Below are 17,991 nucleotides of genomic sequence, written 5' to 3'. Positions count from 1 at the left end.
GCCTGTTCTGTTCTATTTCTTGCCATCTCAAAAAGATATGAAGAGTAAGAAGTTCCCCAAATTAATTACAAGTCTTCTAGTTCTGGAAGGAGACCAAAAGTTCTTGTCAAATACCAATTTTATATTTTCCTATTCTTGGGTTGCAGTCAACTTAGCTGAACATCAAACTGGCTTCCTGGTTTTTTGTTTCCACTTTGAGTGGCATGATTCAGACTCTAGAGAAATGAGCATTTGATAGTAGTTGACCTAACAGGGTAGTAAAATAAAGGAATTCCCTCAGAAATAAAATGAAACCATATTGTCCATCCTACTCAAGGAAAGATAAATGGGCAAAAAATAGGAATGAAATGCGTGGGTTTAGCTGTCATTCTTTCATAGTAATGGACTTGAAAGCATACTAAAAAGGATGAAAAAGAAAAGTGAAAGTAAATTTTATATGCTAGGAAAAAGTAGTATTTGGTACATAGTGACACTGATGTATTTTATGTCCTCTCTTCTTTTAAGCTCACAAAAATGTTTCTAGCATTGTAAAACTTCCCTTTTAGAGATGTATGAAATCTTAGCTCTTGGTTTGTGTCTTGTATAAAAGATTCTTCCTCTAATCTATTGCTTTCTGAATGCTTTTATTGTTCTCTTGCCATGCTAGAAAATGTTCAGTTGAATGAAATACAGTTGTGTAAATTGATAAGGTTATATTATAAAGTTAGAAGCCTTACAAGTCAGTGAACATTTTTACTTTTAATCTCTCTTTCCCTGTTTTTAATCACATGGAAAACCCATCTCAGTGAAATCAAGCTTCCCTCCTGTTCATGTGACCATTGTTGAGATGTGGGTGCTAGAGCCAGGTGTAGTGCCCACAGTAAAGGTTTTGCCAGGGACTTGCATGGAGACTGCCTATAAACCTTTTGTACATTATAATTTTACTCCTTTGCTTGGGAAGTGGCTTCTTTATCAGAAGCATCACACTTTTGAACTTCATGGTTTGCTGGACACATTTTTCATCTGCAGTACTTCTTGTGCTCTCTATACTGTTGTAACAATGTTCCTGGAGTCCTGGGTTGCCAAATTATTCCGCTTACTATAATAAGCTTTCTACTCCATTATTTATTATTCTCCCTGTCTTTTTGTTTCCACCAAGCTTTACTGATACTCATGGGAAATCACCTTCCTCTCCCACCTGATTCTCATTAAATTGGTTTGTAGATTGAGTTCTCCTCATCAAAAATTATGTCCCCTCCTGTTGAGTTTCCTGGGTAGCTATGTTATGTTGAGTCATGATACACAGTTCTGTTCTTGACTGCTCTCATTTTATTAGTGCTTAATTCATTTTAAATGATCCTTGTAGCTTTTATGCTATTATAAATTTGATACCATTCTACTTTTTCAGCTGGAGTGATGCGTAAAACTGGGTGAAAGAAGAAAAGATGACAAAAGCTACTATAATAAAAGATGGTTCATCCTTAAAATACTGTTATCACAGTTTGACACAAACCGAGTCAGATACAATTGTTTGATCATGTCACGCCCCAGCTCCTCAGCCCAGCTGGCTTTTGTATGTCACATGTCACTGAAGCTGTGGCCTTTGAGTTGTAGTTCAAGAGTTGGGCTAATTGTAGCTCAGTGCTACATCATCTGTCCTGCTATAAGGTCTCTGATTTGATTTATGGCATCCCTGTGGTAGAGGTGCGTTTATGTTGAGAAAGGTAACCTCCCCAAAGATTCATTAGTCTTAATTATGATACTGGTATTCTTTATATCCAATCCCCTTTGCAATTTATTTTTATACTAGTAATGAACTGCCCACAGTTTAGTAGCTGATTTCTCCTCTGTAAAGTGACAGGAAGAACAAGTGTTCCTGAGCTGGACAATTAATACTGTTTGATAATACTTGTACTTAAACTGCTCAGTTCTTTATCAGTGGCTTTTCCAGGACAAGCAGCCTCTATTGTCTTAATTTTCTCCTCTTAACAGTTTTCTTTCATATTTAAAATCCTAAGTACCAGCTTTCATCAGAGTGAATTTTAACTTACTGCTGGTAAACACTAAATTAAGTTACTAAAATGCTTGTTGCTTCTGCTGCCTTTTGAAACTCTAGTTTAATTTAACAAAATAATGTAATTTTATTCCTAAATAAATAGAAGGATGGAAAACCATAGGAAAGGTAGTACAGTCATTTGATAGCATGACCACTGTTGAAGGTAAACAGTGCAGAGAGTGTAGCTAAGTGGTGTCTGTCCCTGAAAAGAGAGTTTAAGGTACTTCTGGTGTCTGATGAAAGCCTCCAGATGGGACAGATGGGCCAGCACTGCTGCCAGCACCTGCATTCCAGAAGAAGATTTTAATGCAGGATAGAAATACGGGCAGCATAAAAATACTTCATCACCCTAACCCTGTAGTGACCCAGGTGTGTGTTTGCAGGGGTATTTTACTGGTTTGAGTTTTTGAATTTTTTTTAGCACAACACTTAGTCTTTGACATGGTTGCAAATACAGTGTTTTTTCAGTTGATAAGAATTGATTTTGTGAGTTTTAGAACTATCAAAATGTTCTAAATGCCCGAAACTGGCAATTCAAAGGAGTTTGGAGCTATTGTTCTTCAAAGGTGCACATTCCAGAGTGTATTTTTGATCACACTTGCTCTAGTCTGTTTTTTTAAATTGTTTTATTTTACCATGCAGCAGTTTGTTGTCTGATAAGCTGTTGCTATGAGCTTTGTTGGAGTCATACTGAAATCTTACCTTGCTGTTCCCAAATGCAGCAGAGTACATTCAATTCTGATGCTGTTTCTCAGAGAAATTAAATTTTCACTTCTGCAAGGCTGTACATTGAACTTCATAATTGATTTTTTTAAAAATCAAACTTTCTGATTTGCTGTTACATGAGGAATGTGACTTGAATAACATGTGGAAAAGCTTTTGATGGTTGTTTTTATTTCCCCCTGGAAAAAGGGCTTCTTGTTTTGTTCCAGGTGGTCTGTTATGTCAGGATTTTGGAATGATTAGTGAGATGCTCAGTCTGAAAGTTAATCTTTGGAGAAAAAAAGTTAATTCTGAGGTCAGTGATCCAGTTGATCACACAAGGACAAGCAGAGAACAAGGGACACATTTCGAGAACGGATTGCTATGCATGGAGAGCCACCAGCCTCTTTTGGCTGCATTCTGAGTGCTCAGGAAACCACACCTGAATTCTGGTGAATGCTGGCAAATATTTTCTGTTTCAAGTGCAAGCTGCAGGCCTCAGGTGCACACCTGGTTGGTGCATTTTCTTTCCCACTCTGGATCCAGTCTGGCAGGGTGACACCATCCAGAGCTTGGCTGAAGGCGAGGTTTCCCACTGAAATCTGTCTATGACTTGTTCTGTTTCTCAGTGGCAAGCACTGACAGTCTGCTGGTGGGTTTGAGGGGCTCTGCACATCGTCTAATCTGGTGTTTTAGCATCAGTTGACCCTAGGAAGTAGCAACCCCAGGGAGGACAAAGAGGGGGAACGAAGAGAAGCTCTGAACCCAGATAAATTGGTGATTGTAGACAGTCAAGTATCTGCTGTGAGAGGACTTTGGAGGATGACAGATCATGAAGTGTCTTGAAGACACTGATGGTAAGTTGCTTCTTAAGTGAAGATGGAGCAACTGAATATCACTGAATCCACAGTGAAGAAAATAGTTGTGAAGATTTGCCTCTGCTGATGATTGGAAAAAAAACCCCAAACCCCCAAACGACAAGCAAGTTAGGAAGCTGTTTAAATTTTATTTTTGATCTTTTTTGTGTAGGCCAGAAAGCTGCTGCTCCATGTGATTGTTCAGTTTTGTCTCAGCACTCATAAGGCAAGAATGTACCATTCACACTGAGGTACATCACTGCTGTGTGATTTGGGTGCTGTTGTGTAGGGCAGGTGCACAGAATGTTTATGTGCTATTTAAGAAGAATCAGACTGTTAACATTTTGAAGCAGTTGGAGAAATCAAAATCTTCCACCTGTGCTGAAAGTGGCAAGCAGACTGACACGGCAGAAAAAAAAACTGTGCTTGGAAAGATCAGCCTAAGTATGGCCTCTGCAGCAGCTGCTTCTGCTGAGGTCTCTGACAGTCAGGCTGCTCAGTCTTTCAGCAAGTACTAGAAATGAAGGAGAAGAGTGTCTTTTAATGATAGGTAGAAAGTTGGAAGAGTTTGGCTGTCAGAACCATGCAGCCGAGTTGGCCAAGCCAAGCTGTGTGAGAGGGAGTTCTTGAGCACAGATACAGGGAGCTCCCTGATTTTCAGCTACAAATGCCAGACCTGAGATTCACACCACGTTATAACTAATGCAGCAATCTTTGTTTTGAGCTCCTGTTTATGTGCTCTATTTAAAAAATAATAGGGTTTATCCTTTGTCAAAGGTCTGCTTAAAGCTGAAAGCAGCATCCTTGGAGATATTTAGGTACCACTCCTCTGTGTTTTGTGCGGTTGTCATATTCTTTTCCAGTTTCAGGATCTGTCAGAGCTCCCTGGCTTTAAAATAAATTTGCTCATGAGCAGGTTGCAACACAGTATAACCCCCCCAAAAAAGATAGCAAGATGTATTTCAAAATTAATTTTCTTAAATCCTTGGTGACTTATATTTTTTTGGCAGTCTGATATCTTGGATGATTATGTAAAGCTTATTTTAAACCAGAGCATGCACAAATACTGTGATTTGAGAGCACGTGGAGGTAGCTGCACTAACACCTGCTTGCTCTAAAAGAAGGTCTATAGAGGCTGATGTTACTGTCACAATTTTTTTTTCTGGCCTGGGATTTCTGGTGGGCTGTCAGAATTTTTTCCCCCCACCCTGCCCTGAAAAGGGTTGGAGGTGAGTTTGGAGCTGGATTCAGGAATCGAGTGCAGTAGCAGCTCTCCTCCACAAAAGCAGAAGGTAGGAAATCAGCACAGCAGAGAACTGCAGGAGTCTTCCCTTAATGAAGTGCAAACCATTATCCACTGAAAGAACAGCTTTAAATACAGCTAAATATTGAATAAATTATTTTGAAACGCTTTACTGTAAATAATAAGAAAATGTGCCCATATTCATCTGGCACTTTTTAATTGCAATTAATGATCTTTTTTGCTTACTCACTTAGGCAATTTGCTTGTCTTTATCCATTCTTGCTTTACATCTGGGAAAATAATAACTTGAATGACTTTGTTTCAAAATCTATTTCTAAATTAATAGTTCTGTTGATTTAATATTAATTTCATATTGGCTCTTCTCTGAATCATTGCTACTTTTAAAATGGAGCACTCTGTAGTTAGTGCTTTTCTTAAGAGAGATTCGACAAGCACTCTGTCATGATGCTGGCAAGCCTGCAGCCTCCACTTCTCATTTCACATGTCTGTCAGGGGTTTAAAATACTGTATTTCCAGAAGGTAACACTGAATGTTTCAGCTTGACCTGAGCAGCTTGCCCTGGGTCAAATTTTAGACTAGCATGTTGCATGCTACTAAGAACTCATAACCTAAATTTTAGGAGATGCTGTCTAGCCCTGTTGGAGTAGTGCATTTGTAACGAAGCACTACAACTCCACTGATGAGCAGACACCAAGAAAACACTGGCTGCTTGTTAAAATAATTGATAGATACATGTGATGGCATTGCTGTAATTTTCTTTTCACACTTAATTAAATTAAATCAAATGCAAATTAAATGAAATTAAATGCAGGTAGAAACTGGCAAGCCAGTGCTTGCATGTACATTCTAGCTGGAGTCAGTAACTGAGGCTTTCAGGGTGCTGCTCAGACTGAGTGCTGCACATCTCTTCAGGTGTGTGGTAGGGCTGCTGTAAAATTAGAGCGGCGACTCTGGGCGAGGCCACACATCTGTCTAGCCCAACATCTTGTCCATGACTCCAGGTGGATTCCAGAGGAAGAGTGTGAACACAGCACACTTGCATCATACTTCTCCCACATATTCTCCAAGCTTCTGACAGTTTCCTGTGTGGTGGGTTTCCCCAAGGTGGGGGTTTCTGCCTGGTCAGTTAACCCTCCATGTACTTACTCAATTTCCTCTTGAACCTGACTCTTGGCATCCTTGATGTCCTTTAGCAAGGAATTCCCCACAGTTCCCCCCTCCCCCCCCAAGAATAATTTTTCTGTTTGCTTTGAAAACTTTTCCTCTTGGTTGAATTTTGAGTGTCTGTTCTTGTATTGAGAAGGATGGTGAACAGTCAATCCCCATACATGTTCTTGGTGCTGACAGTGTTCTTGTCAACCTCTATTACATTCCTTTTGTAGCTTTCTCTGCTGCAGGCTTGAAGAGTATTGTGCTTTGTACTAAAAGCTAACACTTCTTACATGCTCTTGCCCATGGGTGGCTGTTTCTGATAGTCAGTTTTTTAAATCCTCAAAAATACTGCCTGGTGTGGTGTGAGCATATTGCTGTACTGGTGTCTCAAGCAGTAGGTGAGCATTACTCTGCTGGCCTGGGCATAACATGAGCTCAAACACAAGACAGCTCTAGAACAGAGAGAAAATTGACAAGCTAAACTCAAAGTGCCATCTTGGCAGTGTGGCCTTCCTTCTTGGTTTGCTCTACAGATCTGCTGCTCTCCCTCTTAGCAAACCTGTGAATTGAAGATGTGCCAGAGAGGGGTCATGGCTAGGTTGATTTATGACCTAGACTGTTGCTGGTAGTAACCTATATTCAGATTTTATACAGAATCACAGAATATTCTGAGTTGGAAGGGACCCACAGATTTGATTCTCTTCAATAATCTTAGTAGCAAATATTTTCACCTCCTTTGATCCTTTTTTCAGTTTCTAAGTAAGCTGAGTGGCATATGAACATGGACTGGTGTCAGCCTTTCCTGGAACCTCGTGGGTGCAGTATCCTCCCCACTGTGAAAACTGACCATCTTCTGTTCCTTGCCTTCTTACCCTGAATACACCCTGAAAGTGGTGTATTTCCTCTGTATTTCCTGCACCTCACATTTTTAAGAACCTTTGAGGGGTCTGCATGGCTGCTGCTCCATCAATGATCTTTTAGAAAGGACCAGGTGTAAATGTGCTTGAAGTGCAGACCAGGGAGCTTGGATGTTTATGTTGGGATTTTTCCTTCTAGTGAATGGGGGGAAGCATCTGACTTTGGGGCCAAGATGTTGTGTGACTGTACTCATACCTGGTGAGTGAACTTGTTCTGTTCTGCGTACCACAGTATGTAAGAGCAACAGAAATAACCACGAAAATAAAATCTAGGTCTAGCTGAAGTTTGTAAGAGTATTTCTGTGCTCTGTAATGAAATCTGGATTTGATTTTTGATGGTCTCGTGCCTCATACTTCATGAAGTAATATAAAAATTGAATAACTCTCAAATAAGTGACATGCAATTTGCTTTTTATTCCTAGAGAGCAAATCCAAAGGCCTCCAGTGGGTGATAGATACAACCATTGCATATCCCAAAGCTGAACCTATAGACATCCAAACTTGGATTCTTGGCTACCGACAACCAACAGTGACACATGTACATTACAGGTAGGAAATAAACCTGCTCCTCCTACACTGAACTTAAATATTCACAAATCAGTTGTATCAGTTCAGGATATGGGAAATCAGTAGCAGTGTGAGTGGGATTTTGTGTCTCATAAAGGTGGGCAACTCATTTAAACACGATCTGTTTTTTTTTTTAAAAAGTTCAGTGACTATTCCTTATCATAGGACAGACAGTTAAGTTTTGGATTAATGTCTTGTGGTTGAATAGAGTTGTGAGGAATATTTTTGAAGGCTAGCTAGGTCATCTTTTCCACCTTAATGTTAAGGTGTTGGTAAACCCAACTTGAATTTTTTTAATTTTGTTTTTTAGTAATGACAACAAATTAAAAATCACTGTTGTTAAATAAACAGATTTCCTAATAGATTATTATATCTAACTTTCTGACAAAGAAAAGCTTTTTCACTCAAAGAATACTTTAAATAGTTGAGGAAAGCAACTGGAAAAAGCAGCTGGAAAGTGTTACAACTCTCATTGACAGCTAGGATGGGAGACCATTAAAACTTTTCTCCTCAGCAGTTACTTGACTCGAGACCTAAACTGGTGGAGAGAGAAGTTGCATTTTGCTTTTAGATTACAGTTAATGCAAGTCTGAAATCTCCAGGAGTATTGTAACACTTTTCCTAAACCAAATAAGTTGTTGCATTTTATCCCAGAATCACATTATTTTGTCTTACTCCCGTCTGATGATTTGGAGAGTTTTTAGACTTTTACAGAAAGCTTTCAAGTATCCCTGTGGATCCCCTGGGTGGCAGTTTAAGTGGGAATGACCTTCTCCAGCATCACTGCTGTGTCAGTGTTATGTGGTGCAGAATACAGGCTGCTCGCTGGAGCTCCTTTCCACAGCCATGTTTAAATCTGTCCTTACTTTTTATAGAAAGCTACCTTCCAAGTTTCCCTGAAGGTGAACATACTTACACCCTAATTTATATAAGATAGCATTGTATCTGTTGTGCTTTATTCAGGTCACCTTAGTACTCTCTCAGATCTCTGGCTTAATTGCAAGTTGAATGTATTTAGAATTCTACTAAAGAGTATTTCCAAAAATACTTTCTTTAAAAACAACAGCAAATTAACTTGAATTCATTTCCTGCTTCTGAATGTATATTCACACTTATTTTTGAGCACAAGCTTAAATATGATGTAACCTTTCTTGCACTGAACCACTTTAACCTGCTTAGACTGCTACAATTTCCCATGGCACAATGTGTAGCTGCTCGGGAGGGTGGTGGCCAGGAGCGTTTCTGTTTGATCCTGCTAAGTTCTCCACTTGATGCCTTCAGCAGGAGCACCCCATTTCCCCTCTCCTGCCAGGAGTGGATGAGTGGTCCCCCAGTGATGCTCTATGATTTTACAGAGTTTGCTCATATCCTGCCTTAGCTGCCCCCAGCTGTTCCTCAGTAGTTCTTAATTTTGATAACAATTGAGTATTGACTACTCCTTGCCCTTAACAGTGTAGGCAGGGATTAAATCAGTGACTGAGGTCTGAAAAGGCCTGTGTGGTGTTGAGGCCTGAGATGTCCCTTGTAAAGGTTGTGCTAAAGTTGTTAAAGAGGTAAAGAAGTTCTTTGAAACAAGCTCAGTTAGCAAAGGAAAACCCAAGATAAAATGAACTTTGTCTTTAAAAATATGGAAATTGTCAGAGGTGTGTTTCTATTTTCCTGCATTTGACATGGATATCCTCTGAAATTTTCTTTAAAAGTACATCAAGTCTGTCTGCATAGGTATTATACTCCACTTTTCCTGCATTTATTGCAATAAAATTTTGCTCTTTTTTTTGTAATTTGGAATGTCTTGAGAGATTACATTTGAAATAAATTTTAAGGGTAATTTTTGAATAACTGGAAAGAGAGCACAATAGCTTCTCATGTAATTTCTTTTAACTGAGTTAACAGGGGGAAAAAGCAGCACCCTTTGGAAAAAGCAAAGAATAGTTTTGTCCAGATGCCATCTCTGCTATATGAAAGAAGAATCAGGATTTAAACATGCTTATTCCCTTTTAGAGTAGTCCACAGCAAGGTACTGATGTATGACAGCAGTGGGGAAGAAAGGAACATTTTCTGTGCCACTCAAACTGGAGCAGAAGAGACTGCAGAGCTGCTTTTGTTGTGGTGGCTCACTCAGTCCCTTCTGCTGTGCCCTTTGATCACCACCTGTCTCTTTTTGCCTTACAGACTTTCTAATCTAGTGATTCCTTTTCTCATAGCCTGGGCCTTTGCTGCAGGATTATTTCTTTTTCATTCTACTCAGGGAGCAACAGAAAAGTGTAGAGAGCACAGCAAGGAGCCTTATGTTATCATTTTTAGGTGGTTTTCTAGCTGATGGAAATGGCAGAGAAGGCTTGGTTTAATCCAGTAATCTTTTTTTTTGAAAGCTCAATTTTGATAATGAGTTGAACCTTGCTTTTCAAGCCTCGATTTCAGTCCCAATGACACATTTCTCAGAAGTTTATAATTAGGCTAAGCTGTGGCCTGGTTTTCCTCTGGATGTCAAAAGAAACTTAAAATGAACAATTACCAAGTTTGAATCTAAAAACACAAGGTGTGAGAGCTTCACCCATCTATTGAATAACTTTTTGACCCTGACTGACTTGTCTCAGAACTTACTGGAAAGTGCTGCAATACTGGGTTTGCTCTCTGAAACAAAACACTCAAGGAAAATACCTAATGAACTTGCTCCAGGTCAAATGGCACTGGGATTTTAGTGGGAGATTTCAGTCCATCTGGTGCAAGGCATGTCAAACTAGAGGCCATCACTATGAGATCTGCCTTGTAATGAGTCTGTTGGAAAGGTTTGTTTGCTCTTCTCAAATGGCTTAGCTTTATGCTCGGGTCATTGCGTGGTGTGTGCTGACCAGAAATGCAGCCTCACTGCACTTCCACTCAGCAGAAATAAGCTGAGTTGTTTGGTGTCCGTGTTTGGTGTCCAGTGAGGCCACGGACTGACTGGCTGCAGTTCTCAGCTCCCACCATTTCTGTGCCAGGAGTCAGGTCTGCAGTTTATTTCTTTTCCTCTTGCACCAGGCACTTCATTAGTGTGATTGGCTTGGTGTTTCTCAGCCAGTCAAGTTTGTCCAGCAGTAATTTCTCAAGTGCTGCAGTCTTGTGTGCAAAACCCGAGACTTACAAATTGAAAACACCCTGGGTATGAAGCTGACTCGGTGCTTAGCATCCCTTCAGTCAGGAATGGTGTAGGGCTGGGTTTTTTGCCCTGGTTTTCCACGGGGTGATGCCCTTGGATGCCCACATCCCACGCTGGGGCTGTGTGATGGTGGCTGTGGTGCAGCAGCCCTGACGTCAAAGCCAGCCCGAGTCAGCTCTGACGCAGGGGTGGCTGTGCATGAAGTGCCACACGGGCTGTTCCCAGCTCTGTCACCTTTCTTCTCCGTGCCAGCTTTTGTGCTGTGCTGCTGCTGCTGAAACAAGCCTTCAGCTGCTGAGGAAGTTCTATTTTTGTGTCTGCATTGATACAGATTTATTGAAATAAGCCAGGCTCCGAGCTATAAATAAGATGAAATGCATTGTGGTTGCTGGATGAGTGTTGCAGAAGGGCATCCCATTTGGCAGTGTATTTTAATGCACTTTTTTACGCAAGTAACTTTTTTTTGGTCATGCCTGACATCTACCAACAGCCTCCACTGTCCTGGATTTATTTAGAGCCATTGAAGCAGCAAATAATATCATGACTTACATGGAGTAGCGAGTAATACAGAACTTCAGGGTAGGACAGGTGATAAAAGGCAATTAGTACTTAAAGTGGTAGCTGTGAACTTCAGAATTTAAATACAGAATCAGAGGTAGTTTCTCCAATAAGGACCAGTTAAAAGAAATGAAATGTTTCTAAATATGCCTTATTTCTGAAAATTCTTTGGTGTCTTCTGAGAAACGGCCTATCAGTACCTAATTCCCCACAATTTCTCACATATGCCAACATGTCTTTGGCAGTTACATCTCCTGTTTTTAACAATCCTTTCTTCTTTCCTGGACTGTCATTTATTCTAATATATTCTGGTTTGGGACATGGACACAAATCTGTGCAGTGGTTTAAGAAGTTGCTGTTCCCCAGTCAGGTACCTGGAGTGTCCCGCAGGTGTTGTCACCTTGCAGCTGCCAGTAGGTGCCTCCAGCTGGAGGATAATGCTTCATTACTGAAAAAAGATTCTTTCACAGATTCCCTCTGGAATGTGTCTTTATTTCCACCACCACTTCTAACTTCCCAGGGTGCAGCCTGTGCTGTGACTACTTTTACCCCTTTCCCACTTTCCCCAGTGACAGAAGAGCAGCTGTTCCCATGATGAGAAGCAAAAAAAAGGTATTTCCATTCTCCTTGAATTTTCTGGTCAAGTTCTTATCCAGTCCTATTAAATTCTTTGTTTGCCACACCAGGAACAAAGATGCTCTTATTTTTAATGCAGTGTTAGGTTAGTTTTGCCCAAAAGCTAGAAAGATGCAAGTGCCCAAGAAACTCCAGGAGCTTCAGATGTTACGTGTTGACCTTATTCTTTGCCGTGGCAGTTCTGTTTGATGATATTTTATTTTCCTGAGGAGATCAGCAAACTGTTTGCTTCTAATGGTATTCCTCATGCTGCAGACCCAAAGGTGGGGTAGAGCCAAGGTGATGCTCGTGCCCTGACCACATGGACACCTTTTTACATATCTCATTGAAATAAGGAGCTGTTTCCTGCATCTTTTAACACTGGACCTGGCAGATGTCAGCGTCCAGTGGCTGGGGATGACCCTGCTCCCATTGGGGCAGTGGCTCTCTGCCATTGTTTTGGATCTCCTGTATGGGGAGTTTTGTAACAGTAGACTTGATCAATTACGTTCCTGAACCCAGTCTCCTTCAAGAGAGTGTTCTTGTAAAACACAGATGCCAGCTGAGCCATCTGATGGGCAGAGAACCGTGGCATTATCAGTATGTTTAGTTTAAATATAGGGGGGGGTTAGCTTTGCCTTATCGAGTACAGAAAGGGCTTCTTTCCAGAGTTTGAGGATTTTTTTAAAAAATACTTAATCTCTAATTTAGATCAGTCATTAGTAAGAATGTTCTGCTGGTAAAAATAACTCAGGATAATCTAAAAATACATTTGAAAATGCTTCTAAATACACTAGCACTTATCATTGCTAAGTTGGGGCTGCCAGTGTAGCATTATTGGAAAACCAGTTGTTTTTCATTCTGTTCGTATTCATTCAAACTCAGTGTAGCAGTGATTGCTTCCCAGACTTCTAAGCAGCAGTTTATATCCAGAGATTGAAGCATTCTGGCAGTGTTATTGATTCACACAAGAGCTGGATGGGTTCAAGCAGGGAAGTGGTGTGCAGCATTCCATTAGTCTCTCAGAGTGCTGGTATCACCTGTGCCACTTTGCTGCTCCATTAAAGCACAGCTCAAAAATTGTTCCTAACAGGTATCTTGCAAGATCCTGTGATGTTTTCAGACTTTTTGTTTCTTGGCAAAACAAAGTTGTTACCCATTAGGTCAGGGAGAGGTGAAGGCAGAGGTGAAGAGTATCTTAGACTTTACAATGGAGGCTGCATGTGAAGCCAGGTAACCCTACACTTCTGTCCTGAGGCAACACACGTTCTCGTAGTTCTGAAACCTCTTAAAACCTGCGTAAGCAAGCATCTATCCTTCAAAAATACTCTGTGAAACACAATATTCAGTTGCTGAGCCTTTTATCTCTTCACAGCAGATAGGCAGAAGAGAGTAAAAATAGTGCTTGGCATCTTGGTTGTGTTTGGGGACACAGAGTAAGTCTTTCTTAGTGTTCTACCCTCAACAAAATGGTCCTTGCTCTGTGGGTGTGTTTTTTTACTTGCTGCTACGTGGTTTAATTTTAACCTGCTGTACAGCATCTGGGCTTCAAGATAAAATAGTTTTTTATTGTTTGTCTTTGTTCTTAATATGCAGACTGAAAACTTGAGCAGCTTACTGAAGCACCATTTCATAACATTTGTCTTTGGCCAAAGACTCTTCTTCCAGCTGCTTTATCTGAGATAACAGTTGCTAATTTCTGGTTACCAAGACTGGCTTTACTGGAGCATAGAGAACTCCAGTGTGAGGAAGACGTAGGTAGAATTACTTCAAGGGCTGCAGAGATAGCTGAGTTCATGTTGATACCATAGTTTGTAAATAAAGTTGCTCATCTCCTTATGTTGAGGTTGTCTCTGTATGCCAAAGCACTGTGATTTGTAATTCACTCCTTAGAGCAATACTTTGCTGTTTGACTCCCCCACTTACAGCTTATTTTTCCATGCATCAAACTGAAAGGAAGAAGGACAAATGACTTGGCAACAAAGCAGGCAGAGATTTTGAAAACTGTAACAGCAACAAAAGCATTCTTCAGAAGTGCCTTATTTTCTTATTCTGACATTCCCATATCTGTCCAGAGGCTACCCAGGTGATTGTGGTGTTGCTTCCAATTTCTTGCAGTATTATCAATTAAGACTATTGAAAATGAAATGAAAATCCACTAATGAAAATAGAAGCATGATGTAGATGAGAGGCTAAGTGGGAGCTCACCTGGAAACAGAAACCTACAGTAAAGGCCTTGCATTTCAGAGTGGGAATTTTTCAGGTTAGCCTGATACACAAACCTCTTCTGCATTGGCCTCCCAGTACAACACAGTGGATATTTAAGTTCTTGTATACATCAAAAGACACTGAGGGTCTGCTGAGGAGGTTTCACAGCTACTGTAAGACTGGAAGTTCTACTTTGAAAAAAAACCCAGTGAGGTATGGTGGGTTATTTGAGGGTTTCGGGCTGTGTGTACCACAGTGAATACTGCCCTCGTTATGTTTTTCTAAGCAGACCTAATATTCAGCGTCGAAGTACCAAAGCACTGGCAATTCTTCCATGGGTGTTTTTAAGACAGAGCAGCAATATCTGACTACAGGGTCAGTTTTCAGTGTAAAACCTGCCTTGGAAATTTCAGAGAAAGCTGCCAACATCCTTTGAAAAGCACAGAGAGCTTGTTTTCTGGGATGTGGGAGAGCTCTTGGTGCTTAGTGATGTCATTATGTGGCTTCTGCCTGCTGAATTGTTTCTTCAAAGCTGTGGATGAACTTTCTTATTTTTTATTTCTTTCCTTCCTCCTTGGTTTGTATTTTTTGGGGGGGTAGTAATATAGTGTGGGGGCATTCTATTAAAAAAAACCCAGCAACTTAGTAGCTTTTATTAAAAGCTGTAGTACAGCATTTGATGGAGACTGATGCTGGTGTCTTCTGTGTGCTTCTGGATGGGAACCTGGAGTTTTCCACTTCTGTATCTTTAATGCCTCTGTGATCTCTGAGTTGGAGAGAGTGCAAATCATGCAGTTAGATTTACACAAAAGTTCTGTTCTCTGTGTTTTGTGGTGGGCTGGGGCAGAAGAAGAGTTTTGTTCTCCACATGCAGAATACATTTGCTAGGTTTAATTTGTGTTTGTTTCTTTGATAGGATTTTTCCAGTGAAAGATGTACCTGCAGAGCCTGAAGCTCTTACAAACTGGCTATATCAACGATTCATTGAAAAGGAGGACCTCCTGACACATTTCTATGAAACAGGTAGGATGATACCCAGCAAAGAGAACTGGGCTTTGCTAATGACTTCTCTTACAAGGATCTCAGAATGGTTTAAGGATGTGTAAGCATTCTTCACAGGCATACAGGAGATACAAGTATTATTATTATTATTATTATTATTATTATTATTATTACTGCTTCTTACGTGCCAAAAAAGTATGATTGAAGAATTATCTAGGAAAGGTAAGTTACCTAGGCAACGTCAGAATTAGGGTAGTGTTTGGAAGCTGTCAAACAGTAACACACAGTTTAGCTGTGAAAGGTGGCATTTCATGGAGTGGGATAATTTAGCAATGTGCAAAGATCCATGGTTGGAAGGATGATTGGAAGGATCTGTGAGAATTACATGGCATACAGTCTTTGGAGCTGTGATCTGTGCTGTCAGTGCTGGCCTCCTTGCTGCCAGGATCACTCCTGTCATCATACACTTCCCATGCTAATGGAGCAGAGGAATTGGAATAAACTTGGGGCATCAGTAACATCACTGAAGGGATACTGGCACACATGTGATTTAAAATACTGTAGAGGGGTTTGCTCAGGGCTCTTTACTCCATCAGTTGATACTGAAGTTTGTCACTTGCCCTTCAGTGGGAGGGAGAGTGGGGAACGGGATTTGGAAATGCGTGTTCAGCGTAGAAAATACAGGAATGCATCATAATAATGCAGAAAAACAAAAGTCCAGAGAGGAAAAATTTGGGGTTTATTTTGATATAGAGTCAAGGAAGTTTATAAAACGTAGAGTGAGTAGGAAAACTCCAGATGAAGTAATATAACTTGTCTCTAAAGAAAAATATTCTCTTCATTAGCAAATCACAGTTGTTGATGGGGAGAGTGTTCGGTGTCTCAAATCAGCTGAGTTTAGTATTCCTGGATGACTGTGTTAAAGATGCCTCTTTTGTGAGATGATTTATTACAAAGGCTGCTTTAATTTAGTTTTGAGTGCTTAATTTATCAATCCAAGTGCTTAAAGAGATTAATAGAATTCTTTAACAACTCAGTTGTATTTTGTTTTATGAAATACTGCTGTTACTCAGCCATCATTGATGGCAAAGTCACACCCTGCTATATAAATCACATCCAAATGCATATGTTGCACTTTATTAGACAAATGACTTTGTGAATATCTTTAAAAATACAAGTGTAGCAAATAGATTGTAAAGAAGTCTTGGGTTTGTGACATTATTTTATGCTATTGAAATAAGACATACCCAGAAAATCTAACTAGTCCAGAATTTCTGAGAGTATAATTAATATAATCAGATTTATTCATTAAAATGCACTTCCAAAATAGGGTAATCGGTATTAATTTGCCAGTGCAATCAGTATGAATTAATAAAGACATGTTTTAAATGTAAATGCTGTGACATAGGGCCTTATTAGGCATAAATTAGCATAATTCAAAGTTACTGCCATTTATACTTTTTTGAGAACTTGCTGGCATTGCTTTAGTTGGCCTACTGAAAAAGTGCTGCTACAGTTTTTGGAAACCCCTTGGAAAGGTGCTGAGGTTGAATGTGAGGGGAATCCCTGAGGCTGCTGAAGAGCCAGCTTTGTACTGACCTGGTACATGGTCACAAGTGGGTGTGGTTTTAAGACTTAGAGCTGTTTCAATTGTTATTATTAATCATTATTATTGTTATCATTATCATCATTATATTATTTTACAATTCACACTGCCGAGGAACTTCTCTTAATAAAGCTTACTTCATAAAGCTGGAGTGACATTTAATGCTCCATGAAACTTCAAAAGTTTGCATTGACAGTATAGTTGGTAAGGATACATTCTCTTGGCATATTTTTATTTGGGAAGAGAAGGAAACAAAGCCTAAAGCACCTTTCTCAATTTTGCTATATTCTTAAGTGTTAAGAACTTAAATCACCTGGGGAAAACCTGTAATAATAGACCTCTGGAAATCAAACCAAAAAAAGGATGCCTAAAATTTCACATGAAACTATCCCATAATTTTTTACAGGTGCATTTTACACTTTCCATTTCTAAAATTAAAACCATTTCGAGTTAATAGCTGTAGGTAACAGACTCCTGTTTAGGCAGCTAGTGAAAAATTTGTTCTTGATTTCCCTGAACTCTTCTTCAGCAGGATGACTTTGAAGCCCACAGTAACACACGTGAGATTACATTTAGCAGGACAAAAACACTCAGGAACTAATTAAGGAAGAAAACCCAACCATAATCTAGGAGCACTTGGAAATGAGTGATTGCATCCTGAAGTCATCATGCTCCTCATTCCCTGTGCTCAGAAGCCAAGTGGTGTGAGTTGATGAAAAAAGTAAGGAATGGCATCCCCAGTGCTATGGAAACACTTTGTTGTAGCAGGTCTGAAACCTCATCTGGAAATCCAGTGTACAGGTCCATCATCCATGTCGAGAAACACAAATTGAACTGGGATGAGGGAAAGGTAACGGGAGCTGAGATTAAGGGGAAGGTAGAGTCATTTCTGTGAAGGTCAACTAAAAGTACTTGGCTTGTCTCAGCTGGGAAAGGGAAGGGTCAAAGATGGCTTGGGAGCGGGGGGAAGACCCAGCTCTCTGTATCTACCAGGGAACAAGGAAAGGTATTTAAACCAGAGGTCAGTGGTTGTACAGAAAAACAAATGGGCCATGGAAGAACAAATCCAGCGTAGAGTGAACAGATAGAAGCTTAGCTGTGAGTTACTGGGGAATAAAGATGTGACAAATCTGCCCAAGTGTGAAATACCTATCAGGGAGAGGTGGATGGGGCTCATCAAGGGGGTTTTTAGGCTTTTTCTTTGTTTGCTTTGGTGTTCCGTTTTTTTTTTTTTTTTTTTTTTTTAAATTAAGAGCATGGAGCATTCATGCAGGAAGAAAAGCTTTGTCTTAAATGCTTGATTGCAGTTCCTCCAGTGATTGCAAATGTGAAGCACAGAGATAAGCTGCTGATGGTATCTAATTGCCCA

General features: G+C 40.1%; 1 protein-coding gene across 2 annotated transcripts in view; it reads left to right on the top strand.

Moving 5' to 3' along the window:
• LPGAT1 (lysophosphatidylglycerol acyltransferase 1) overlaps positions 1–17,991 on the top strand; it is a 61,598-nt gene that overhangs the window by 36,686 nt on the left and 6,921 nt on the right. For both annotated transcript variants that reach the window (XM_048297218.1, XM_048297219.1), the window contains 2 exons: positions 7,350–7,476; positions 14,931–15,037. In XM_048297218.1, the coding sequence (XP_048153175.1) occupies positions 7,350–7,476; positions 14,931–15,037 (234 nt within the window). The remainder of the gene's footprint in view (positions 1–7,349; positions 7,477–14,930; positions 15,038–17,991) is intronic.

The sequence above is a fragment of the Corvus hawaiiensis genome, chromosome 3 (genome assembly GCF_020740725.1).
Source record: "Corvus hawaiiensis isolate bCorHaw1 chromosome 3, bCorHaw1.pri.cur, whole genome shotgun sequence".
In the NCBI taxonomy this organism is placed as follows: domain Eukaryota; kingdom Metazoa; phylum Chordata; class Aves; order Passeriformes; family Corvidae; genus Corvus; species Corvus hawaiiensis.
This window is presented reverse-complemented; position numbering and strand designations above follow the sequence as displayed.